Source organism: Saxophila tyrrhenica, assembly GCF_035928015.1.
Source record: "Saxophila tyrrhenica strain CCFEE 5935 chromosome Unknown scaffold_11, whole genome shotgun sequence".
In the NCBI taxonomy this organism is placed as follows: domain Eukaryota; kingdom Fungi; phylum Ascomycota; class Dothideomycetes; order Mycosphaerellales; family Extremaceae; genus Saxophila; species Saxophila tyrrhenica.
Genome location: NW_027041743.1, coordinates 821686 through 846854, shown reverse-complemented (window position 1 = coordinate 846854; position 25169 = coordinate 821686). Strand labels below are relative to the sequence as shown.

Genomic DNA, 25169 nt, shown 5'->3' with positions numbered 1-25169 from the left:
TGGCCACTTTGCAGTCCTACTCGATGTTGCGAGCGTGCTGCAGATCGCTCGGCATCTTCGACCACCGGGAATGCACGACCCTGCCTCCTCGCACGACAGCCAAGAGATGCCGCTCCGGACGATCGAGCACTTCGATATCTTCCAGCGGGTTCGCGTTCAGGACGAGCAAGTCGGCTGCCAAACCCTCCTTCAGCCGGCCCAGCGTTTCCTCCTGCCGCAGCATGCGTGCTGCGTTAACAGTGGCGGTCTGCATGATCTTCAGAGAACTCAGCCCAGCCTTCTTTCGCAGAGCGAACTCTCCAGTCTGCTTGACTTGCAGCGGTCCAAGCAGATCGGTGCCATAACACATGGTCACACCCGCTGCGTCGGCGATCTGGAGGCTTCGGAACCCTGCGTTCAGAACTTCGACGTTCTTTGCTGCGATCGAAGGCGGCAGGAACCCACCGAACTCTTTGCTAGCCATGGCATAATATGTCACCAGTGTCGGAGTCAAAAAGGCGCCACGCTCCGCCATGAGCTCTGCCGTTTGCTCGTCGATGAGATTTCCATGCTCGATGCCCATCACACCATTCAGCACGGCGTTCTGGATGCTCGCGGGAGTGTAGGCGTGCGCGGTGACGTATGTGCCTGAGTCGTGCGCGACTTTGGTGATGGCGCGAATCTCTTCGGGGGTGTACTGAAGATTGGTCAAGCGATCCGTGGGCGACACAACTCCTCCGGAGACCATGATTTTGAGGAAGTCTGCGCCCTGTCGAAGCTCCTCCCGCGCCGCATGCAGACATTGCTCTACGCCATCTGCGATACGGCCAAGACCGTTGACGTGACCGCCGCAACAAGCGTATTCTCCGTCCTTCGCTGATCTCAAATCGCCATGCCCGGCAGTCTGGGAGATGGCGTGACCAGCGATGAAAAGCCTTGGACCAGGACAGAGACCCTCATTCAGCGCCTCTTTGAGCGCCAACCCAGCTCCTCCGCAATCTCTCACAGTGGTGAACCCGCGCTTCACGATCTCACCAGCAAGCCAAGGCTGCCTCAGCAGAGAAGTGTTGAAGTCCTGGTTCACCGTATCCTTCAACCCATTCTCACCCGGCGGAGTCGCGAAATGCACATGGCAGTCGATCAAACCAGGCATCACGTATCGGCCGTCAAGGTTGATGATAGTGACCTCTTCACCTTGCGTCCATGAGAGTACTTCGTCGCCTGGAGAAGGCCATTGGGAGAGCTTTGACATGCGCGAGATCACGCCATCTTTGAGATCGATGGCAACGTGAGAATGCACGCTGCCGTCTTTCGGGTCGATGAGTGTGCAGTCGACCAGGCGGTAGCGCTTGCGCGGTTCGGAGGTCCAGGGTTTTAGAGTTGTGGAGGCCATGATGTTCGATGTTGGAAGTGTTTCGTAGCTAGAATGATAGCATGTCGTCTCAATGATCTCAAGTGAACAATGGTTCTTGAGTGCAGCTCCAGAGGTTATGATCGAGCTGGCCGATGCTGAATCGATGCTCTTTTAGTGTTTTGAAGACGCCGATGTTCAGCTCTGAGTCGTAAGGCTGTATTAGCAATGCTTCATTCAATCACGTGAAGACTCCAGGCAATGAGGGCGAGGAGCAAGCTCGCCGCATTTACCAGGTGTCTGACACCTGTATGACAACAAGCTTGACTTGTGGATGGACAAGCAGGGCAAGCTGGATGTTGAACACCTGGGAAACAAAGGTGGTAGTCTTCGGCGAAGGTGGTGTTGATCACTTGCCTGTCTCGTCTTGGTGGGAATTGCGGAGCAGTGGTTGTCTTGACCTCACCTCACTCTTCCTACTTCACTCGATCAGTCGATGTACAGCATGTACTCCTTATGCACCCCTGCAATACTTGCCTTGTACTCCAAGAAGCAGTGCCTGTCTGATGGATGCGTTTGCCAATCTGATGTCGGAGGACTCTGTGGACGTTATCAAGAAGAACGGTCGTCCTTTGCACCGGCTCAGTCCCAAATGAGATCACCCTGCCATCGCGCCACAAAACGAGATGGTCCCTGTGTCTTTACATGATCATCCGATCCCTCTGAAGTCTCCATACCGGTCTAGAAGTCCAAAAGAATGCACGGAGGCTGAGGCTGGAAGGTGCTCTGAGCTTGTCACTACTGCAAGTCGTCTCTATGTCTTCTCGGAGTCCGAAAAGAAGAGGCTTGAGTATGAGGTATCTGTAAATATCAAAAGAGAAGACCTCGATTGAGGTGGAAGAGAAACTCAGTAGATAACTTGGTTGTCTGCTTCTTTGGTATTTTTCTGTCTTTTTTTTTTTTTGAAGGTTTTTTTCTGGTTGTATTTTTCTTAGGAGATTTGATTAGCTATATACTGTTGACCCTTTCCTTGAACACCCCTTGCTCCCCCATCGGTAGCTTTTTGCTAACGCCGATTATGGTCGTAGCCGAGCAAATGATGCTCGGTCGGGGCGGCTTAGCCTTTAGTATCCATGATTGGATACTGGCCTTTTTAGAATAGCACAATGTATACTTGAAGAGCCGAGCGCCGAGCTTGGGCCGGGGATGAACTGAGGTCGGAGACGGCGGGCTTGGTCACATGCTGAGGACAGGTGGCGCGGGATCTGTCGGGCAGTAAGAGGTGACTACGGAAGGAGTGCAACCACTCCTTTTTCGGCCGGAGAAGTTGCTGAGTTCTACAAGGCCATTACATACCCCAACTCTGCTGACCGCAGTGACATCAATACTACAGTCGACCGCGACACTGCTACCTCACCTGGTCTGAGGCGCCGTTCCCGGTCGTTCCAGCCAGCAACTATATGGGTGGCCTAGCTGTCTATTCCAACTCCCCGAAATTCACCACCAACGAGCCCTTCCTCGGCGAACATGCGGACAATGTGAGCTGAGAATGGACTGGCTCCCTCTATCCCTTCGAAGCAGCTGGCTTGGAGCAATCTTCCATGATATCCACAATTGTCGCCCCTCCATGCTTTCGAAGGATCGCAGCAGCGGAAGTTTCTCAAAGAAAGGGTGAGAGGAGATGAAGGACCTGCCGCTCTCGTGTGGGACGTAAATGATATGTTGACATAGCTGTGGACAAATCTCGTGGTGTCGAAACAGTCGAATACGGGAATACCATGGAGAGAGTCAGTGGAGTTCACCTCCGCCTCTAAGATGTGCCAATACTCCCGCAGAAGGTGCATATATACATGGCGAAGGATGACAGGTGGCACAATGAAGCGCCTCACGTTCGTGCTCTACCAGTCAGGCCATTTCAAGTATCACCATCGGTGTCCGACCGTTCACGCGGAATAACAGCGTCTCAGACTGCTTGCCGCGCTCTCATTTACAAACGCTCGCCAGAACATCTCTCGCCAAGACTCCAACCTCTCTGGAGACCTCGCATGCCACCGTTCGGGGCAGAGGATGCTACAGCTTGGTACCTTGTTCAATCCTTCCCCAAGATGAACAGAAAAGACTCAAGAGGGAGAGGGGCGTCAAAAAGACCATACACAAAGACGAAGGACCGATATGCGACCCTGGGCAGATGTGTGAGCGCAGCTGGGCGGCGGAGAAGCAACGGTCCGATCAGGGATGTTCAGGGCGATTCAGGTAGAGGGTGTAATACCAAAGGTGGTGAGATTCTGGTTTGGCAGGGACTGTTTGCTTGAGAAGGGATGAGAAGCATGGACACCGGGCGGTCTCCAGCAGACGAAGGCGGTACCAAGCGGTATGATGTTGGGAGTCAAGCGCACTTGAATATTGGAGGAGCGGCGTAAAAGCGTCGAAGGTCGAAGTATCCAAGACACGATTATGAATCCAAGCAGCATGGGGACACCATCGAGCCACACCTGAAGACTCCAGAAGTGACTCAGCTCCATCTCACAGCTCCACGCAACCCTTCCTCGACACTCTACCATGCACTCTCATCGCACTCCGCTCAATAGCCTCCACCCTCTTTCGTGACTCCTCCTCGCATTCTTCCGCAACCCTCGCCTCCATCTCCTCCCTCGTCTCTCCCTTCTCCTCTCCACCCCCTCCATCTTCCCTCAACAGCCTCTCAACCCCCTCCGCCATCTGCCTCACCTCCCTCATCTCCTCCTCCCCGAGCGAAGTCGATGCCATCATCCTCCTAATCGCCCTCCCACCTTCCTCCCTCTCCCGGAGATCCGTAACAATCTCCTCCAACTCCTCAACCATCATCACCTCCTCCCCAACCTCCCGCCAAGCCTTCTCCACATATCGTAACCCATACTCAAAGTCCACCCTCCTGCTCTCGTAAACCGGAAGTGCCACAATCTCCCTCCTCGCCCGCTCGGTGAGCCCTAGGTCGAAATGGATACTCGAGAACTCGTCCAGTGCTTCTGCTTCACCTTCGTAGCCGGCCCGTTCGAAAGCTTTCTTGGCGCGGGTGAGTGAGCGAAGGGCAGCGGGCAGAGGTTGTGGTGGTGCGGTGTTCTCCTTTCCCACGATTGCTTGGTGCACCTGTTGCAGTGACTGTGTTAGCGTGTCGTACGCCTTGCTCACGGAGAGCGGGATGCGAGCGGCGACGGCGGATGACAGTGGCAATGGCATGTTGATGGCTGTTCTCGAAGAAAGCGATGGTGGCGATGGTGCTGCAGTGGATGACAATACTGCAGCGGTGATGATGTGATGTTGGAGAAGAGCGCTGTGTGAAGTTGGATACGATTGAAATATCATTGGATGTGACATGTGCTTGAACAATAGCGCAGTCGTGCCTTCCGCATAAGTCAGACGTGCCAGCCTGGCGGTTCTCGAGGAGCGAGAGAAAGTGCTGTGGTAATCAACATTAGGTCATCAAGTTGTTTCGAGCGCAGAGAACATGGGTATCCCAATGCATTTACACCTACTTCTAATCCCCAAGACTCCAAACCCAGGGGTATATCTCCAACATTAAGCCATAGCCGGAACCAGCATATCAAAACTCTCCATCTCCTCTCCTCCATCGCCCTTGAACCCAATGTTATCCCGATTGTCATCAATGATCCTCGCATACTCCAGGAGCAGCCGGTAAAGGTATATCTCGATATCCTCCTTCCTCAACACCTTTTGCGCCCACTTTCGGCCCTGCTCCGCCATCTTGAAAGCCTCATAATCATGCCGTTCTACTTTCAACTCCTCTCCATCGCCCTGCGCCTGCAGACCAATGAAGTAGGTAAGCAGAGAGTACAGCTCGTTGAATTCGTTCGACAACGGTACAAAATGGCGCCAGGCGAAAAGACGCGAGTCATGCCATTCTCGAAAGATGGTAGCCTTCAGACCCAGACTTCTGCTCTGCAAGAACGCGCGCCATCGGCCAGAGAAGCTGTGTCCATCGACGTCGATCAGATACTTCGACTTGAACGTCTCCGCGAAGCTTGTCTTCTTCATCATTGCGAAGGTGTCGTCGTAGAATGAGCAGTTTGGCACGCATGCAAGCTTGCCTGTGAAGCCAACATCTGTGTGGGCGTCTGCGAAGTCGGCAAGAGCAGGATTGGTAAAGTTGGCTTGCTCATACGTGGTCTGCGGCGTAAAGTGCTCAGGGAGAGCAGTACGAATTTCAACTTGATCGTTATTCGCGAAAAGAGCGGTCGAGTTGGTGAGCATGACGAGTCGCTGGCGGTGCATGTTCTTCCAGCCGCCCGGGTCGGAAGCGTATGCGGTACCACCAGATGTCACACCACGCCAAGGCATCATGTCGTTCTTGTCGTCCCAGTCGATATCTTGCTCGTCGTCGTAGACGTAGCGAGGATCAGACTTGAAGTACATATTTGCCGGGAAGAGGATGTCGTTGTTGACATTGGTTTTAGACTCCGAGAAGACTGGTACAAGCTTGTGGGTTGCCAGCATTGAAGTCGAAGCGTAGAGCATGCCATGTAAGTTGCTAATGGTAGGACCGACCGTGCAGAGGTCTGACGAGAGATTGAAGTTGGTTATGAAGTACCCCTCGCGGTGCTTGTAGCTCCTTTCAGCCGAGTTTTGGTGCTCTGCAGAGTCTGCATTGCGAGCGTACGAGTTCGGGGGACAGGCCTTTGCAGCGAGGTCCATGAACTGCTTGTTGGCGTATGGGAACCAACCGTACGGCGGATGCGGATCCGATATATCGTTGCGATGGTCCTTCAAGTAGATGAAAGGGTTCCAGCGGTTGATCCACGCCGGTTCCGGTATTCGTGGGTTGGGGTGCCAAAGTCCCTCCATGCTCTCAGTGAATGCGCTGTTAACGCCTGCCGTTTCCAGCGTGCGACCCTTCTCCTCCTCAGCAAGCATGCTCTGCATGTCTTCCCACGGCACCACCACTCTCGGCTGATCCATGCGATTGACGGGAATATCCATGTCCGGTAGCCACCGACTAACAGTCTTCAACATCTTGATGAAAGTCTCACTTCTCCAGCCCCACGTCTCCTGGAACACTTGCCCTCCCCTCAAATGGATGGTAGCAAGCCCATGTGCCGGGTCGTCAGACGAATGCGCCGCATAGTGCCTGATCTCGGTTGGCGGAATGGACCAAAAGGGCCGTAGATCATCGTGTATCTGAGCGAAGTCGTCGATACTGTGGACATGCTTGCGGCGTGCGAACTTGTACCACTCCTTGAAGCCTGGCGGCGGATGTCTGCCATACATCCTTCGATACTTCTCCACCGTCTCCTTGAACGTCTTGCTCCTGTCATAGTCGTACTCTTCCAATCTCTGGTCAGCATCCCGGATCAACTCTCTGATGGGGTGCATGTCATCGATCTCGACAAGCGGCCCAGGCTCTTGGCTCTTCTGCCATGTGTGGGACCCTACACGCTGCTGGGTCGCATCGGCGGAGACAGAAGGTAGCCATTCCTGGTAGAAGATGCTGAGGTTGTGAGAGTGGTTGAGGACCAACACGTTGGCGACCAAGAGAGTGGTGAAGATTGCGAGAAAGGCGAACGTGAGCCGCCGGGTGAGCAGCGGAGGTTCGCTCATGTTACGTCCATAGTCGTTAGTTTGTACAGGCCCGCTTGACTAGCAGAACACGTGCTGCTCCTGTACACTGCTAAAGATCGCTACTTTAGGAAGGAGTGAGGTCCAGGTTGGACACAAGAGCGATGCCGGCGAAACTTCGGGCATCAAGTCTTAGGACATCCACCTCAAGACGACCTCCTTCATTCATCGACAACATCGATCACACCACCATCGACAATGCCGCCCCGGCTCACCCTCCTTTCGCTCCCTTCCCGCCCCTCAACTGCATACACACCCCTCGCGCCCTTCCTCTACCCTCCCTCCACCCGCGCTGCCAGCATCCTCACCTCCCTCTCCGACAACCGTGGCGCCTACAACAAGAAAATCCGCCGCGGTCGCGGTCCCAGCAGCGGCAAGGGCAAGACTTCCGGCCGCGGTCACAAAGGTCAGGGCCAGCACGGCAAGGTGCCGGCGGGATTCAATGGCGGGCAGACTCCCGAGTCCGTTGTGCACGGCGAGCGCGGCTTCGATAACAGCGCGTTCAAAGCGGACTTCTCACCGGTGAACTTGAATAAGATACAATACTGGGTTGATCAAGGACGCCTGGATCCAAAGACGCCGATCACGCTGAAGGAGCTGGCGAAGAGTCGTTGCATTCATGGGGTCAAGAAGGATGGGGTCAAGCTGCTTGCGAGAGGGAAGGAGGAGATCACCACGCCGGTCCATTTGATCGTCTCGCGAGCATCAGCCTCTGCCGTCGCGGCGGTGGAGAAGGCGGGTGGCACAGTCACGACGCGATATTACAGCCCCTTCTCCATCCCTAAGATCCGGCAGGGCTTGATGCACCCATATCACAGCCTGCAATCACGCATTACGTTCCCCGAGACCGTAGAAGCAGACGCGCCACCAACGCCAGAGCAATTTGTGTTCGAAAAGGGAGGCTACAAATACAGACTGCCAGATCCGACGAGCAGGAAGTCTTTGGAATACTACAGAGATGAGGCCAAGAGAGGCTATCTCAGCTATGTGGTGGGCAAGAAGGAGGGCCCGAGCTTGTTCTTCAGGGTGCCAGAGGAGGGCAAGCAGAAAGTTCGGCGCAGGAAGACTGGTAAGAGCAGCAGTGGGCAGGGAGCGGAGAATAGATTGTGGTGAGGTAGGCAAGGACCAGCCAGTTGACCGGTGCTATGCTGTGAAGCTCGAGGAGTCTCAGAGTGCAGCAAAGATGGCAGGCACTTGTATCATACTCTGCACTTCAAACGCTGTATATACAAACGAAAACGCTAAAGCAGTATTTACCACGGACGCCCCAAGATCTCCACTCCGAAAGTTTTGGGTATCATTGAGAATTGCTCCACCCAATGCAAGGAAGCCATGCCCCTACTGATCCCTGAAAGTCCTCAGCAGCTTCTGCCCACTGAGCACTAGCTTGTTCTTCCGCCTGCTTTCATCCGTCTCCTCTCCCTCATTGCTGTTGCTGTTGCTAGGTCGCTGGCGCAGCCGATCTCCGAAGCCAGAGAGGCGGCGTGACATCGATGCCGTGCGGAGGCGGGAGTACTGCTGCGTAGCGTCAGTATGGCGACCTTCTAGTGACTGGATCAAGGAGGAACTCACATCACCCTCCCCAGCCCCCGGCGAGGATCTAGGCAAAGACATCCTCCTCTTCGGCGTCCCCTGTCCATTCATCGGCTGCCCACTAAGACTCCCGGCCGCACCGGGCGTTACCGCCCCGTTGGCCTCCTCCACCTTGTCCCCGGCATGACTGGATCCGGAAGGGGTACTCGAAGTCACCGAGATACTCCTGCTCAACGTACTAGGTCTTGCGCTGGCCGTGCTAGGTCTCCCCATTCGCTCCGGCGACCGAGCACTCCGCTCGTTCAGACTGCTGTCCTCGCTGGGGCCGCCTTCCTGCAGCGCCGTGGAGCTGGCGCGCGGGCTCATGAACGTGCTCATATTCGCGATCTCGCGCAGCTTTGTCTGCTGCAGACGGGTAGGTTTGTGGTGGGAGAATTTGTTACTGACGATGGCTCCGGCATGCGATATCAGAGCGCGAATGACATCCTTCTTCAACTGCAATGCAAGGTCGAGATTCGACCAGGTCTTGTTCCGATACTCGAGAGTCGGCATGCGGAAGACCAGATCATGCACGTCTTCGAGGTTGCGCTTGCCCTGGCCTTTATAGCTGAGGCAGAGCACCATGGAGGGGATCTTGACGAAGGAGAGGGTCATGTAGTTGCTGGCTCTGTTCATCATCTGGGTCAGGTCGTCGGAGCGTTCGGTCTCCTTCTTGCGCTCTTCGCTGTGTGTGCGGTGGAGGAAGCGGCGTTTCTCGGGCTCACTGCCGTTGGCGCTGCTGCGCATGGTGGCGAGGGAGCGTTCGCTGGTTGTGCGGGACATGGGGCTGAGGTTGTTGGTTGAGGCGAGTGCCTGTTGAGACGCCGGTGCGCGACCTGGTAGGGCGGAGCGGGAGCGGTCGGAGTGCTGGAATAGGCCAAAGCCGTGGACATGCTCTCTGGCGGCGGAGATGCCCAGTCCTCTGCTCTCCGGGGGCTTCTTCCTCGTCTGCAGATGTACGGTCGGCTTCAAGCGCTCCTCAAGTGATGCCAGACCGCTTCCGTGGCTCGGCTTGTTGGTTGGCTCCAGGTCTTCGACCATTGGAGTCGGAGCATCCGTGCCTTTAGCCTCGGACTCGTCCTCTTCCTCCTGGGTGGGCAGCATGTTCTTGACCATGAACGGGCTGAAGCCACCTCCTTCGAAAGCATTGCCGCCGACACCGGGGAAGATATACTCAAACAGCTTTTTGGCCACTTCTCGTTCGATCTGCACTTTCAGCGGCACCAGGTCGACTTCAAAGTAGTCAACGACAGGTATTCCCGCAATCGCCTCCAGCATCAGCCAATGCACCCGCAACATCTTGCCGTGCTTATGCTCATGGAAGCCCCGGCTCTCGTCGATGAATGGCCCAATGATCTCCGGATACAGTGCATCGGGCAAGAGATTGTAACCATTGATACGTCCAATTTCCATAGAGTTGTAGTTTGACCCGTCATTGTTGTCGGTTCGGTCAAACGATGCATTGCTGAGCTGCACCTCCATCAAGGACTCGTCCTTCCCACGGATCATGTGCCATGCGATCTCCTTGGCAGACATATTGAGATGCACTGAACCAGCGACATTCTCATGCTCACGTCGATCCTCCACCCGCTGTTGGGCGGTGGTGATAGCTTTCATCATGAAGAACAACTCGTCCTCGCAGCCCGCAAGATCCTGGTCCATCGCTATCCGGTCCTTCCAGCCTTGGCGATCAAGGTACTTCTCATTGACCTGAAAGTGCATCTTGATCTCTTCGAGCTGGCGGATGCGCTCCTGCAGCATTTGCACCATCTCGGGGGCACCGGACAAGTCGCTGAAGTCGGAAGCGAGCATGATCTTCTCCAAGCGCTCGGTGCGTGTCTTCTCGAGCGGCTCACTGTACAAAAGCAAGTCCATGACAATGATGTAGAGCGCAAAGTACTGTGCCGAGTCGCATATGGCCCGAATATGTGGGAACTCAAGCCAGACGTGGTCCATCCGGCTTTCTGCTTCGTCTGCTCTTGAGGTAGTCTTTGTAGACTCGCCGCCGGAGATGTCGTCGTTGTATTTCAGCCGCAAGGTGTTGTACTTGTCGTATCTCAGGCTGGTCGACGTCCGATGCACCACCCTGCTGAAGCCGTACGGGTTCGTCTCGAACTCGAACATCATCTCCATTGGCACCCAAGGCGGCCAGTAGGTCCCTGCCTTCGCACCGTAACGATTGGCGCTGTACATGTGCAGATGTTCCGTCGTGAAGGTTTTGGTCGTCGTCACGAACATCTGCAAACTATCCGCAGCCGCTCTAAACCGTCGTTGCACCAGACCGGAAACGTCATCGCTGACTCTGTCCTTGTCCATGATCTGCACGACCTTGAGCTGCATGCCTTTGGCTGTTACCAAGACTGCAGCCTTCGAGTTCTTCTCGCTCTGCAGCTGAATTTGAGGAGCAATCAGGCGGAAGTGGTAGGTATTGAGCGGTGTATACTCGACAGCAATGTCGTCAGTAGGGCCTGCTCCTGCGGCGTCGGGAACATTCTCGACGTCATTAGTATCGGCCTGATCTTCTGCGTTAACGAAGGACCGTCCATCTTTCAACAGCTGATCGATACGATCCTGTATCGTGGACTCGTCGTCGATACTATCCGGCGACATCGGTCCTTGCTCAGTAGCAACGGACTTCTTTCGGGTCGGCGTCGCCACATCCTCTGTCTTCTTTCGCTCATCAATGACGTCTAGGATGAACTTGACTGCTCGCCGCGACATGTAGTAGACGAATCCACGACGCTGGCTGACCTGGTGGATATATCGCAGGATGATATTCCGCAGCGAGTTGTTCCACTTGATCTGCGCATTATGCACGATGAAGCGGTTGTTGAAGTCACTCGTGTAGTCCGCCAGCGGTGCAGCTTCAATGTCTTCACTGTCGTCCATCGCCGGTTGAGCATTCTCATGAGCCTCAAAGAAGGCCTCGCTGGTCTCCAGGTCAGGAACCGCGGAAGGATCGTCACTCTCCAGTCGTTGGGAAAGTGTTTCCAACATTGCCTCTAGAAAGTGGTACTTCCGCTCCAACAAGTCGGCATGGGTACGAAGGGCGTCCAGATTCTCTCGCAGCTTCTCCCGCTCCTTGCTGTCTGTGGTGACGCTTTGGACGAACTTCAGCTCAGCATCGCCAGCAGCTCGTTCATTGTGCGTCCTCTGCTCGTTGAGCTTGTGCAGCCGCTTCTCGATCAGCTCCACCTGCACCCTTCTGGGATCGTTCTTTGCAGACATCACACAGTAATGCGTGGGCTCCTCGCCGAACGTACTCCTTCTGGTCGAATCACCAGCAATGAACCCATGGTGATCCGTCTGCCTGAAGTACGTGAAGCGCGGAGCATACCCGAGCGGCAAGATCTTCGTCTCCGGGTCCGACTCAGCAGGTAGAATCCAATCCAGCTCGACAAAGTCATCCATATCGATCCACGAGAAGTCGTTGTCAGGAATCGTGAACTTGGACATATCCACCACAGGCAGCTGCCCGTACAGCGAAGCAAGGGCGTCATCATTCGCTTTCTCGATGTCTTCAGTGCTCGTGCCAGCAATACTAGCAGAAAGCGCACGGAGATCGGCGTGGATGAAGTCCAGCTGGGCTTGGTTGATGCGTATGCCGCTCGATGTCTTTGACTGAGCGCCTTCGTGGCCCTTGATGTCGAAGTACTCGCGGCGTTGGTGGAGGTCGAGCATGAAGCTGTCGAGTCTCATTTTGAGGCCGGTGGCTGAGACCACGTTCTCCTGGTAGTCTTCGGCGTCTTTGTGCTTGTAGACGTGGCTGACAAACAGCGGTGACAGAAGGACGTTGTACTTGAAAGTGGCGAGATGGCGGCCCAGCTTCTTGCTCTTCTTCGTCATACCGCCCCAGAGCGGTCCTTGTCGAATGGGTAACGACATGATGCCCGAGAACATAGACCACCAGCTGTAGAAGTGCGAGAAGAAGCGCGGCGTCAGGTGTATTGCGTTGTAGTTGTTCGAAGGCTGCACATTGGTGACAGACCACTGCCGATCGTGCGGTGCAGCCACGGCAACTGACATGTGGATGTGGTGACTCCGGAAGCCACTGTAAGCGTCGTACTCCTTCCCAGGTGGCGCCTTTGCGTACTGAGGGTCCTTGAGGACAACGTTGTAATGCGGGATGAAGTCGAACGATCTCGAGCCATCTCCCACATCTCGTTCAAACACCATACCACCAAGCCATCGCACCTTGCCAGACAGCTTCATGACGACCTTTTTGAACACGGCGTCCCTCGGATTACTGCTCGTGCTGCTCGATGATCCAGCATCGCCTTCGTTGAACTCCTGCGAGGACCTCGCATACCCGCCGAAGTCGGGCACAGCCAGGATGTAGTCGCTGCTGTCTACCGTCATGAACTGGCGCGGGTCGTTGCTCTGCGCAATATTCCATTGCACATCGTTTCGCCAAACCATAACCAAACCCGCTCCAGTCCCTGTAACGACATACGGATCTCGCGAGCCTTTGAGCACAAGATGGACATCGCCGTCGCCCTTCCACGCAACATTAACGCGCGAGTGAAAGCCCAGGCGTATCTTGTCCCAGAAGCCGACTCGGTCGGAAACATCGACCGCTGGCTTCGTGAAGGCCTCCACAACCTGCATGGTATCCTGAATCGCAGGCTGATAAGACGTGCCCCAGGTGATCTTGGTGGGCCGGCTGGTGTTGATTTCGAATTTCATATTCGAGTACGTTTTCACAGGCGATATCGTCCTGCGAACATCGATAGTGAAAGCAGACTCCGTGCTCATCTTCTCCTTCGGCACCACCTCCACGTTGACATGTCGCTGAGATTCGATGTCCCGGAACTCCTCAGCGATGACGAAGTCCGTCCGCATGGACAAGCTAGGCAGCCTAGGCGACTGTCCGCTCGCCAGCGCCGGCACATGCAACAATGGCAGTGGGTAGTCGCGAAGCTGGAATCGAGCTTCGCTCATGGTGATGTGCAGGCTCATTGGGACAAGCAGCCCGTACTTCATGTCATGAGGCATGCCTTTCCCAATGTCGTGCATGAACTTTGGATACTCATCGATTGGGAACGAAGGCTTGTCGATGGTGATGGTGAGATCATTGAGCGCAGCCACCATTAGCCCCGGACGCCGACTGAGCGCAAGAATCGGCTCATGCTGCTCTGCTTCTTCTGGCAAGTCGTCTGCAGCCAGAAGATAGGAGCGAATGTCCCTAATAGCCTGCGACTGAAAGCAAGCCATCCGATCAATCCTCGTCTTCCACGACTGAGCATTGAGCCGATCCAGCTTGTCTCTTGCGGCAGCGATGCTCAGCTGTGAAGTATCGCTAATACCACACTTGCCGTCCGTCTCATACCGCATCGCACGCCCCCTCCGACGAGATTGCCGTTGGCTGTTCTTCGGACTCCACCTAGATCTTGGCTCATTACTCTGGCTTCTCCGGCCGCCGTTTGTTTCCTCGCCTCTCGTCTTCGAGCGTGCCCGGCCATCGGGCTGGGCAGAACGTGCGCGTAGTTGGGAGCCGCGACGGTTGCTTGAACGAGCCAGTCGCTTCTCCTTCATCTTGAAAGCGTCTTCTCGAGCCAGTCTCTGCTTCTGCTCCATTAAGCCAGCCCGATAGATGGAGTTCAGTTTGAATTCGAAGCTGCTGTCCTCAATATCGAAGATCAATAGCTGGTTTCGCAATGTGATTCTCGGGACATGCTTCGGTCCTTCAGGCTCCTTTGCGAGGATATACTCATTCGTGCCCGTCACGAAATGGTGCTGCAGCTGCTTGGTCGTCTTGATGACATTCGTGATGTTGTCAAAAATAGTATGAACCACCAGCGAGTGCGGCACGCCAATGCGGATGACTTCTGCCACAATGTCGATCGACTTCTCCGCGACGTGATGCTTGCCAACTTTGCGTCTCAGCTCTCGCATGTCCACGCGCAGCATGCGAATACTGAGGATCCTGCTCCAGGCCCGCTGCGTCCGGGGAGCACGAACGTACAGCCTAGCGACCTTGCAGCGCAAGAAAGGTGTGCCGTAGCGATGACGGCCTGTCTCAGGGTTAAAAAGCTGGATCATCATCGGCGGATCGGCAGGCATGCGGGCCTTCACCTGGATGAGATTCGCCTTGAAGTCGATGATGGTGACCTCGTGCCTAGCCACCTCATCTTCGTCGTTGAGATCACCGGGTACCTGCAGTGACCGCTGCCTACTCCTCTGCGGCCGAGCTTCACGCTTGACTTCTTCTTTGTCCAGATCCAGGAACGTCTTCCGGATAACCATAACAGCCACACCCATCGCGAAGTGGTTGTACAGCGAATACTGCATCAGCATACTCTTTGCATGCGAGTTGATGTGGAATACCGGGCCGTTGTTGTCAGTCGAAGTCGTGAACGCAACCTCGAATCTGGGCACAGACAGACATGACTCCGATGGGGAGTTGTCAACAGAGTCCATGATGAAGCCCTCTAGATTCTGCAAATGCACCGTCAGCCGCCGACCGTCTGCAATACTCTTCGGACGCCTGCGTGGAGACTCTGCTTCTCGCTGTTCCATCGTCTGCTTCTTTTCGAGCGACATGGCTCTAGAAATCGAGTGCCGGCGCGTGAACATGTCGGGCCGCTCGTCTCGCTGTGCTTTGTACTCGGTGGTCCATGACTCGAGCTGGAGAGCAAACCCTCTCCGGTCCTTGGACACCTGCTCGTCGACGCCTGCGAGCTCAAGGCCAAAATCAGAGCCCTCGATCCGGCACTGCTGAAGCCACTGAGGAGTCTGTCGTAAGAAGCTCATCTGTCGCTTGTCTTCGCCATCGTGGCGGGCTAGCACATTACGTCTCAACTGCTTGACGATCTGACGGACGCCCTCCGAGATTTCAGGTCGCACCATGTAGATCGTGAATGTCTGTAGTCGGCCGCTCGCAACTACTGCAGCATCTGGCAGCGCATTAACATCCACCTGGAGCTCTACCGTATCGCTATGCAGAAGATCATGCCTGTCACCGGCAAAGGTCTGATAGTACAGGTGATGCCTGGAATGCCGGTAGTGCGTGCGCAGGCTGTAATGCAGTGGCCCTTCAGCCGCATGAGACGACTCTAGCTCGATCCCAATTGAAGAGACTGAAGAGATGAGCAGATCATAGTCATCCTCTGCAGCATTTTCTCTGTGCATCGGAGGCAAAGAGACTCGAATGACCGGTTCCTGGATGGACAGCTTAATGTACGCCTTCGGCAGCAACTGCGATATGAGATGATGTCGATTCGAAGGGATTTTCTGCTTCGGCGCATCTGACGAAGAATGCCTTTTCAGCACCTCGCGCACCAGTGGCAAATGCTTAGGATCCAGATCCACAGAAGGCGAAGTGCAGACGAAGTTCGCATAGAGTATATTCGTGTTCCTCTCACTCGCATTGTTCTCCTGCGAGTAGTGGATCGTCCTGGAGGGCAGGGTCGTTCGAACTGTAGCCGTGACCATTGGAATGTAAACCATCCTCTCCGGATGCTCGTGGCCATCATCAATCCCAGCAGATATCGCAATCGCGGTCAAAAGTCCTTGATGCGCCACATCCTTGCTCGCGAAGTACATCCGATGCGCTGGACTCTTCGGATCCAGCCTCAGCACATCCAGTCCGATCTCTTTCATCGCCAGATTGAAGTAGACATCTTTGCCGGTGTCACTCCTGACGTTCATCTTCCTAGAAAGGCCGAAGAAGCTGACCGCAAACTGCACCTCCTGGATACCACGCAGAATGGAAGCCACAAACGCTCTGGAGTCAGACACCGTTCTGACAATCTGATCCTGATGTTGCGTCTCCACCCTCTCCAGCTCCTCCAGCGCATTCGAGATCGTCACAGTAGCCGGCTCGGGATTCGGCTGGGCATACTTGCCTCGCAGCATGTCCGCGCACTTCTTCGCGTGCTCAATGTCGTCGTACGGCACGTTAAGCCGTCCGAGCTTGACCGCCACGGAAGCGTCGCGGAGACCCTGGAGCTCATTGTGCAGCATGCCGTGGATATTGATCGTAGCATAGTCGAGGACCTCCGTGCTGTCTCTTCCCTCTGGTGTGAAAAGTATACTCCGTATCATCGACTTCCACTCCGCCGGCGACTGAGTATCCGGTTTCGTCTTGTGATGCTGAAACAGCCTGCTCCGGTCCACAGTTTTCGACCTCGTGTCCACCGACAACGACAGCCGTTCCAGCTGTATGCTCCCGACGCCCACAATATTGACCGTAGTATCCGTCACCAGCAAATCCACCAACCGAATCCACCCAATCTTACTATGCAACCTCTTGATCTTCTCCTTGATCTCCGTCAACCGCCTCCACAACTTCCCATGCCCATCTTCATCCTGCCGTTCATCCTGCGCCGCTTTCCGCTCCCTCTTCTCCCTCTCCAGACTCCCATTCTCCTTCCCCGCCGCCCCATTAGCTTTCCCGTGCCCGTCACCGACAGCGTTCAAATCCACCGTCACCACCGCCTCGGTAACCACCAAACTACACCACGTCGGCAGCGCGAAAGTAGGCCGATGCAAACTCACCCCCACGCCCCTCACGTGCACCCTCACCCCATTGCGCAGACTGAACCCGATGCGCCGGAAGCCGCTGAAGCCGACGCGCTGGATCGAGACGCCGGTGACAATCCGCAGGATGGCGAAGGCGACGAAGGTGCAGAGGTAGAGGATGACGAGGAGGCCGAGGAGGAAGGACGGGTGTGGTAGCATGGCGTGGGCGCTGCCGCCATCAGGCGCGGGCGCGATCGCGCTGGCTCCGACGTTTGTAGGCTGGGTGCTCGCTCATGCTCGGGCTGGCTTCTTAGGTATCATGTGTTGTCTCCGAGCATAGTCTTGAGTCCTCACGTGCCGGTATGGTGGGGTGGGATTGTACGGCGCAACGAGTCGAGATGTTCAGTCGTGAGTCCGGGACGTTACGGGGCCGAGCGACGTTGGAATGAGAAAAGTCAATTAGAAATTCGAAAAGCCGTGGAGTCGAATTGTCTAGATCGCTACCACCGAAGAACAGTCAAGAAAGAAGTGTGTACGAAGAGCTGAATCATGCATCACGCATTGTGCAGCAGTGCTGAGGCATAGGTGCATTGAGAAGCTCACCAAGCCGCGGGATCTGCTTCGTCTTCAAGATCCGAGCCGAGCGGATCATCAAACGTTTTCACGTGGCCATTGCGAGGATATGCCGGTTTGGGAAGGAACTGCTATATCGACGATTGAAGCACAGTATATCACACCCATTGAGCACACTACTAACACAACAAGAAGCCCAACGGCCACTCGAAGCCGTCTGAAGTACAGATAGCCTCCTCTGTCAGGCCTCATCTCAGGTAACGCCCGCCCGATCCAATCTATTAGGTCCATCTGCCGCTTCTATTCCACAGTCGATATGACACAGGTCCAGCAGAGTCGCGCCTCTATTCTCGGGAGACATCGCGACCAAACATCTTAGCCTTGATCCAGTCCGTGATCACCAGGACCCGGTTGCGAGCTGCCAAACCACGTCAGTAAACAGCCCAAAAACAATGTCGAGATAGGTCTCCAACTTACTGCTAAAGCACATACTCAAGTACGCGCTCCGCCAGAACAAATACGTCAACTGCCCACCCGTTGCCAAATTTCCAGTCAACCAACTGATGTCCGCCACCGCCTTCTCGCTGCCAATATACGCCAGACTACCCTGATGCGAATATTCAAAAGGCCCCATCTGCTTTACCCTGCGCAGCCTCTTCTGCAAATCCTTGATCTGTCCGAAAATCCCATCTCTTGCCTCCTGGTTCGGCGCTTTGGCCTGCTCATCCGAGAGCAAGCTCAGCTCGCCTTCAATCTCCTCCGTCTTCGCCATCTGGTTGAAGAGGCGGGCGAGGAAGGCTCCCTCCTGCGAAGCAACTTGGGCGGTCGGGGCGTAGTTGGCAATGGCGCAGTCGCCGACGGCCCAGATGTCTTCGCTGCCCTTTACGACGAGGTATTCGTTCACCAACAGGCCACGGCGGGAGTCCTTTTGCGCCGGGATCTGGTTCATGAGGTCCTTCACGACGGGGCGGACGGCGTTGCCAGTAGCCCAGACGAGCAGACCGTACGGGATCTTCTCGAGGACTTTCTTGCCGGAGGCATCGGTATATTCAGCTTCGATGTAGGTTTCGGCGACGTTCTTGACCATGGTCTTAGTACGGATCTCGATTGTCTCTTCCTTGAAAGTCTGTTCGGTGTAGTCGATGAGGTTCTTGGAGAACATAGGCAGGACGTTAGGGAGGGCTTCGACGAGAGTGACGTGGAAGTTGTTTTGCAGCTCAGGCATCCATTTGCGTAGGTCGTTCTCGAAGAAGTCTTGCAGCTCGCCGGCGAACTCGACACCAGTAGGTCCACCACCGACGACAACCATGTGGAGCAGGCGGCGTTTCTCCTCGGGAGACTGGTCTTTGAAGATAGCAGTTTCACAGCAGTCCATGATGCGCTTCCGGATTTGCTGAGCATCACCGACTTCTTTCAAGAAGGAGGCGTTCTCGCGAACACCAGGGATACCGAAGGTAGCGTTCTCAGCGCCCACACCAACGACCAGCATGTCAAAAGGCACCTCTGTCCGAGATACAGTCCCCTTGACCTCAGAATCATCGCTGATGTACACAATCTTCTTCTCGTAGTCGATCTTGGTCGCTTCAGCTTCGTAGAACTTGACAGTGGCTTTCTTGTGGCGGAGGAAGTTGCGGACGGGTTCCATGATACTGCGGTGTTCAATGGTGCCGGTGGTGCAGGAGGGCAGGAGAGGCGTGAAGAGGAAGTAGTTGCGCGGCGAGACGACGATGACATTGTAGTTTTCGGTGTCGAGTTTCTTCAGCAGAGAGACAGAGCCCCATCCAGTACCTATTCGCCATCATTAGCACACCGCCCCTACACCCATCAACGACCGCCATTGAACATACCAAGCACAACCAGCGTCTTCTTCCTCGGATCCGGGTCCTCCTGATCCGTCGGGTACTTGCTCACATGAATCTGCCACCCCGTATACACCAAACCTCCGATCGCGCTGAGATACAGCAGCCGCCACGACCATCTAAAGAACCCCCACGAGCGCTTCTTCACCTTCTCCTTCGTCACCGGGCTGATCTGCTCCGCATACCCTCTCCTAAAGCTCTGCTGTATCGACTCCCGCGGTACCCGCGCCGCCGTCTGCGGTCGCATGCTCCGTGACAGCTGGCTCACCAGAAGCTGCTGTCGCTTGGTGGCTGTCGCGAAGCCGCGCGTGGCGACCTGCTTGATGCCAATGGATGCGCTGATGGAGGCCAACGGCCTCACTACAGCTCCAGAGGCCATTACGGGTGTTTTAGAGGGGGGGTGGGAGGATGGGGATGGTGGAAAAAGGGAAGGCGTTGAAGAAGCTCCCCTGCAACAAAAAAGTGTAGATAAGCTATGCTGCGGGTGGGCCCGCTCAGCACAAGCAAGCATCAGGCTAACCTGGCGGCTTCCGCACGTGCAGCCTGCTATTCCAGGGAACCGGGAGGTTGAGTCTGCGGTCGAAGGGCTGGTTCCGATGTTGTCCGTGATTATCAAGGACAAAGTGTTGTGAGCTGTCCACACGACACCGGTCAAAAGGACATCAAGCAGCCAGCTCATCCTCAGCCCGGGAGTCAACCCCTGAAGGCATGGTTAGAGGTCAACAGCATGAAGACAAGTTAGCAACACAACCACAGGACGACAACGAAGAAAGCAGCAGACGCTCAAGGTTCAACATTAAAGGTGTATCTACTCGTGACAGGCTTCTCGCAACAGCACGCACACTGGAAGCATGCGGCAGGCAACGCTACTCTTCCATCAACACAAGGCCTCTTCCTTTCGCTCTTTGCTGTTCGAATCATCATGCCTTCCCTTAATCCAGACAACTACAAAGCGCCAACGCTCCCGTCTACGCAAAAGCTCCCGCCAAAAGGTCGTGCAACTGCACGCCCCAAAACCGCTAAGTACGCACACGAACAGTAGAGCGTCGTCGCGTATCTGTATAAAGGAGAGAGAAGGAGAGTCGGTCGATTCGGGCTATCGTAGCGCAGTAAAGAGTGCTGCTGCGAACGCAGGGAGCACAAGGGATAGTGCTGGGATCGTGAAGCCGGACGCACTGTTCATCAGGTTGCCCGGCGTATCAAAGGGACTGCCGCCACCGCTGCCGTCATCGAACTGTGTCTCCTCGTTTCCGCCACCCGTGGTGGTCTTGGTGGGTGAGCTCGTCTGCTTTGACGTGCTGGGCGCGACTGAGCTGCTTGTAATCGGGGCCGCAATTGATGATGATGACGATGACGATGATGCCTCGTGGATAGTCGTCGTGTGCTTCGTCGTGTGCTTCGTCGGCTTCGGCTTGTGAGTGCTTTTAACACTACTCGAAGAGCTCGTCTCCTCGGCCGTCGTTCTTGAAGTATCCACCAGCAAACTCTTCGTCTGCGTGGGTCTCCGAGCCGTTGTCGTACTGCTGATGATCGAAGGCTCCGCCGTTGTCCAATCCTTCGTAGTCTGAGGTGTTGAGGTAGTTGTCGGACTCGTAAAAGATTCCGCGTTATGGCACAGCTGTTGTGGCCCGACTCCAGCAAGAAACGCCACCACCAAATTCTGGCCTTGCACTCCTTGTCCACCGCATGCACTTCGTAGAGGGTTGACCATTGCGTTCAGCGAAGACACGCATGGGGAGCTGCATTGGCTTGTCATGAAGTCCTGGGGTACGCAACCCGCTATCTGCGCGGTATACAGGTTTTCGCATGCGTCGGGAAGATTCTCAGCGCGCGGCTTCATGTCTGATAGTGCCACGCCGCTGATGAGAGTAGGTAGCGCCAGGGCGGCGGTTGCTCTGAGGACTCTCCGCATAATTATGGTCGTGTTGGTATGTGTGAATAACAGGTCTCAAAGTCGACGTCCGTGACTGCGCAGAACTCGGTCCAGTACACTCCCTCGCGCAATTGAAAGAGCCGTCCGCGTCGCGCGCAAGGGTGCAAGAACACCGTCCTCCCAACCCGCAACAAACAACCCAGCTCGCGCTGCCCAAGTGTACACCGGTCGATCGCGTTCCACTGCTCCTCTTCCTCTGCTTCACAATCTCCTCTTTTCCACCTTCACACTCCTCCAAGTTCGCGCCTCAATTAAGTCTAATAGGTAGGTTTGGGTATCGTGACCCAGTTTCAGCACCGTCGTACCGTGAGATGCAGAGCGAGCGTCGGTGCGGCCTCGAGTCAATCAAAGGAGCGTTGCGCTCGAGCGGTGCGCGGAATGAACGGCTAGCCCTCAGCACCGGGCTGGGAGGGCTCGTAGAGAGGGTGGGTGTATGTACACGGTGGTGGGGGGGGCGGGTATTACTGTTGCTGTCGTCGAGGTGGTAGGGTGGTCGGCCAGGAGAAGGCGCGGCGGCTCTTTGCGAGGGAAGGCGCCCGGCCCCACAGTCAGCCACTCGAGAACGTGCTCCTGCCTTCGCCTTTGATTTTAATCTTCAGAAATGCGCTAGTGGATCGTCTTCTCTTTCTCCATCAGGACAAATACATGTATCTACAACGTACAGGTATAGAAGAGGGTAATAACGAATACTATCCAACACTGCTCCAGTCGGCGCGCATACAGCAGCCTGACCTCACAACATCCTGCTCGATAGCCTAACCGACCCTCGACGCAAGAAAACTGCAGGTGAGACATCCAGCAGCCGCACGCGTTCCCAAGATCCCTTCCAGACAACGCGCAACTGGCGGAGCAAAGCCGAAGGCAGTCTGGCCTCATGCCAGGCGCTTTGTAGACCTCAAAGTTCAAACCCAGCGGTTTCGCCTCTGAGGACACCTGCGAGCCGGGTTGTTCTTCGTCCTTTCGGCATCCGCGAGGTCAGCAGAGGTGAAACGTAGCGTGGGTGAAGGCGAGTAGCCGCATGTTTCAAGACGTCAGCGTGGTGTGACGCTGGGAGATCTACATTCTTTTGTTGCAGGTTGCTCATACGGACAACACAGTGAATGAGATACTGGAAGTGGAAGTGGAAATGTGGATGCAGCTCGGTCAACATGACCGGCCATCTTCCTTTGATTGATTTCGAACACATGGCCCATCGTCTGGTAGCTACTCTGTGTTACAGCATCCTCTCCCCGTCTCAGCGAGACCAATACATCTCCCTTCCATTCTCTCAACCAGCGATGAGAGCTCGCCGTCAAAATCCCGCAGCGTCACCTCTCAGGTTCGCTTCAAAACGCCTTGCTAAAATGCATTCATTCTCTTCCCTTCTCCCAGCAAAATATGAACAAGTTGGTATCATCATGCAGCAAAAAACGCCCTGTGTGCTTTTTGCTCGAACGCAGCAAAAGACATGCATCGTGAATGGTTTAGTGTGGTGGTTCAATATGTACAATTGAAGTTGGTGAAGTGGTGTCCGTGAGGACTGTCAGTCAGAGCCGCCAGACTCTCTGTCTTTCTATTGTTGAGGTATCGGGTGGTGTTGACGTGCGTGATTGAATCCAGGCCATTGGAGCACCGGCGTCATGGACTGTTGGTGGTCGCCGCCGAGCCAGACGTTCTGAGAAACGTATGGCAGTCTGCCGGACTGTGCCTGTTGAATCGGCTTGCCGAGCGGCTGGTAGTGCATCTGGTTGTACTCGACGTTCTGCGGCTGGTTCTGCATGGAATTCGTGGTTGGCGGGTACAGCAGTGTAGACACATTGTGCACGGGTCGGTATGGCGAGTTCCGCTGCTGCAGGAAGTACGTTGGTGAGACTTGAATCGGAGGTTGCAGTGTTGTGGCCGAGAGCGGCAGGTGGCGGCTTGGTGATGCGGTGGCGGAGCCAGGGTACGGTGACTGCTGTCTCGACTGATACTGTGAGGGCGGCTGCGAGCTTGGACCAGCAAGAGCCGACATCTGCTGCAAGTGTGGTTGGGAGCTTGCATTGGGATACACCATGGCCATCGCCCTTGCAGGCACCTGCAAAGGAGGCAGCTGCTGTGCTTGGCTCGCGGGCTGGTGTGCATGTGTGCCCGAGGCTGCTTGGTTGACCGTATTTGCCAGACTAGGCAGGGTGGCACGAGTTGGCTGACTCTGGGTAGGTTGCTGTGGGCCGCTTGCGTAGTACTGTGGCGAGTGATAATTTTGGTAGTTGTTGGCAACTCTCTTTGCTGGAGGCTCAGTTGCATAATCCTCGTGGCTTCGCTTCCGGGAAGTCGGATGGCTGGCCTGACCGTTCGGCATGTACGTGAGCGGTGATGGGGCTGGCGTAGGTCCATACTGGCCCCCGTAAGCCGGCAGGTTCTGATTAGCATCATTGACATATGGTGGTGATGCTTGGTTCGATGCCGGAGGCGATGGAAGAGCCATGCGCAAATGCAGTGAGGAAGCCGGCGGTAGAATTGGTGCTGGTGGATGCCGTGGAGGCGGCCTGCTCGCTCGCTCGAAGAAGTTGGCAAACTTGCCCAACAAAGACTGCCATTTCGCCCAGTCCTCTGCAGAAGTGAAGAGGCAGTACTTCATGTTGCTCAGAAACTCGACCTCCATGATGTGGACCTCGTTGACGTTGATCCCAGACACCTCAGCCCACGTCTTGTTCGTATATGTGTTGTCGTCCAGAAACTTGTTGCCGAGCATCAATGCTACTGTGAGCAATCTGTACTCGCTCCCTGGCTTCCCCTTGACCGCCGGGTTGAGCTTCTTCAGCCTGTGAACGAATAGTAGTGCCAAAAGCACCACATTCTGTGCAACAAGTGTTGTTGAAAGTATCGTCGTGACCCATTTCCTGAACCCAGTCGTGGGCTTTGCATCTGCTACAAGTTGTCTCGGTGGATGGAGAGGGATCGGAGATTCTTCGATCTGTTGAAGGAGATCAGATGATTCGAACCAGAACAGGCAGGTGATCTGAGAAGGTCAGCAGGCGATCTCCGTGCGGTCATGGAACAAACCCACCTGTGCTGCGAGCTCTGACAAACTTCCACCGCTGTCGTTCACAGATTTGGGGATCTGGAACGAAGGGGCAATTGCACTAGCCTGAGGTTCTCTCTTGTGCTGTGAGTACGTGTCATCCACTGTCGTTTGCCGTGAAGTCATGGCGGGTGACATGGGCCGACTTCGCGGCTGCACTCCATTCTGACCAAACTCAGTGTTGGACACCTCCTGAGGCAGGCAGTGTGCTGCGGGAGCTCTCGAGGCGTGGTTGGAAGGGACGTAGTCTCCATAATGGGTGGCATGCTCTGGCTGGTAGTAGCCTGACTTGGACGCCTGGACAGCACCATTCATCTCTGGCGGTGGGGTGAGAGCTCTATTGAAGTCGAGATATGGGAGATGCTGGTGGATGGTCTTGTTCGGAGTCGTATTGGAGCCAAATGGATCCCCAAAGCGGATAGCAGGTTCTGCATACATGTGGAAGGCTGGGTGTGTCGTCGTCATGAGTGGTGGGTGACTGCTGCGTACATGAGAGAGGTTGTTGGTGTCATGTGAGCTTCTGGAAAGTGAAGGAGGCCTGTGGGTAGGTGTGTGCTATTCGGGTGATATCGTCAGAGTGAGCCGGCTCACGCGAAAGGGAGAGGGCGCATGCGAGGTGGCAGCCAGGTGAGGTCGGGCGCAGGGCAGGAGGGTGAGTGTTGTTGATGTTGATTGCTGAAGCAAGGGCGGCGGCAGGTAGGCATGCGTGTGTGTTGAAGACAGGCGGCAGCGGCAGACATGCTAGTGAGCGGCCAGGATGAGGCCGTTCAAGGTTCAGTTAGTTAG

The 25169-nt window shown here is 55.4% G+C and overlaps 8 protein-coding genes across 8 annotated transcripts; 1 reads left to right on the top strand and 7 right to left on the bottom strand.

The window, feature by feature from the left end:
* Positions 1-16: 16 nt before the first annotated feature.
* LTR77_007399 (uncharacterized protein) lies at positions 17-1372 on the bottom strand (the record flags this gene model as incomplete). The annotated part of the gene is made up of 1 exon (XM_064804636.1): positions 17-1372. The coding sequence occupies one exon, from the start codon at positions 1370-1372 to the stop codon at positions 17-19; it is 1356 nt and encodes a 451-aa protein (XP_064657406.1).
* A 2481-nt stretch (positions 1373-3853) lies between these two features.
* LTR77_007398 (uncharacterized protein) lies at positions 3854-4546 on the bottom strand (the record flags this gene model as incomplete). Its single annotated transcript, XM_064804635.1, has 1 exon — positions 3854-4546. One exon carries the CDS (start codon positions 4544-4546, stop codon positions 3854-3856), a length of 693 nt encoding a protein of 230 aa, XP_064657405.1.
* Positions 4547-4885: 339 nt separating this feature from the next.
* On the bottom strand, positions 4886-6922 carry LTR77_007397 (uncharacterized protein; the record flags this gene model as incomplete). Its single annotated transcript, XM_064804634.1, has 1 exon — positions 4886-6922. The coding sequence occupies one exon, from the start codon at positions 6920-6922 to the stop codon at positions 4886-4888; it is 2037 nt and encodes a 678-aa protein (XP_064657404.1).
* Positions 6923-7138: 216 nt separating this feature from the next.
* Positions 7139-8053, top strand: MRPL10 (YmL10; the record flags this gene model as incomplete). The annotated part of the gene is made up of 1 exon (XM_064804633.1): positions 7139-8053. The coding sequence occupies one exon, from the start codon at positions 7139-7141 to the stop codon at positions 8051-8053; it is 915 nt and encodes a 304-aa protein (XP_064657403.1).
* Positions 8054-8278: 225 nt separating this feature from the next.
* On the bottom strand, positions 8279-17194 carry FMP27 (Protein SABRE; the record flags this gene model as incomplete). Its single annotated transcript, XM_064804632.1, has 2 exons — positions 8279-8458; positions 8513-17194. The coding sequence occupies 2 exons, from the start codon at positions 17192-17194 to the stop codon at positions 8279-8281; spliced, it is 8862 nt and encodes a 2953-aa protein (XP_064657402.1).
* A 698-nt stretch (positions 17195-17892) lies between these two features.
* Positions 17893-19786, bottom strand: NDE1_2 (NADH:ubiquinone oxidoreductase; the record flags this gene model as incomplete). The annotated part of the gene is made up of 3 exons (XM_064804631.1): positions 17893-17966; positions 18026-19336; positions 19396-19786. The coding sequence occupies 3 exons, from the start codon at positions 19784-19786 to the stop codon at positions 17893-17895; spliced, it is 1776 nt and encodes a 591-aa protein (XP_064657401.1).
* A 717-nt stretch (positions 19787-20503) lies between these two features.
* LTR77_007393 (uncharacterized protein) lies at positions 20504-21118 on the bottom strand (the record flags this gene model as incomplete). The annotated part of the gene is made up of 1 exon (XM_064804630.1): positions 20504-21118. One exon carries the CDS (start codon positions 21116-21118, stop codon positions 20504-20506), a length of 615 nt encoding a protein of 204 aa, XP_064657400.1.
* Positions 21119-22892: 1774 nt separating this feature from the next.
* Positions 22893-24821, bottom strand: LTR77_007392 (uncharacterized protein; the record flags this gene model as incomplete). The annotated part of the gene is made up of 2 exons (XM_064804629.1): positions 22893-24320; positions 24369-24821. The coding sequence occupies 2 exons, from the start codon at positions 24819-24821 to the stop codon at positions 22893-22895; spliced, it is 1881 nt and encodes a 626-aa protein (XP_064657399.1).
* Positions 24822-25169: the final 348 nt, after the last annotated feature.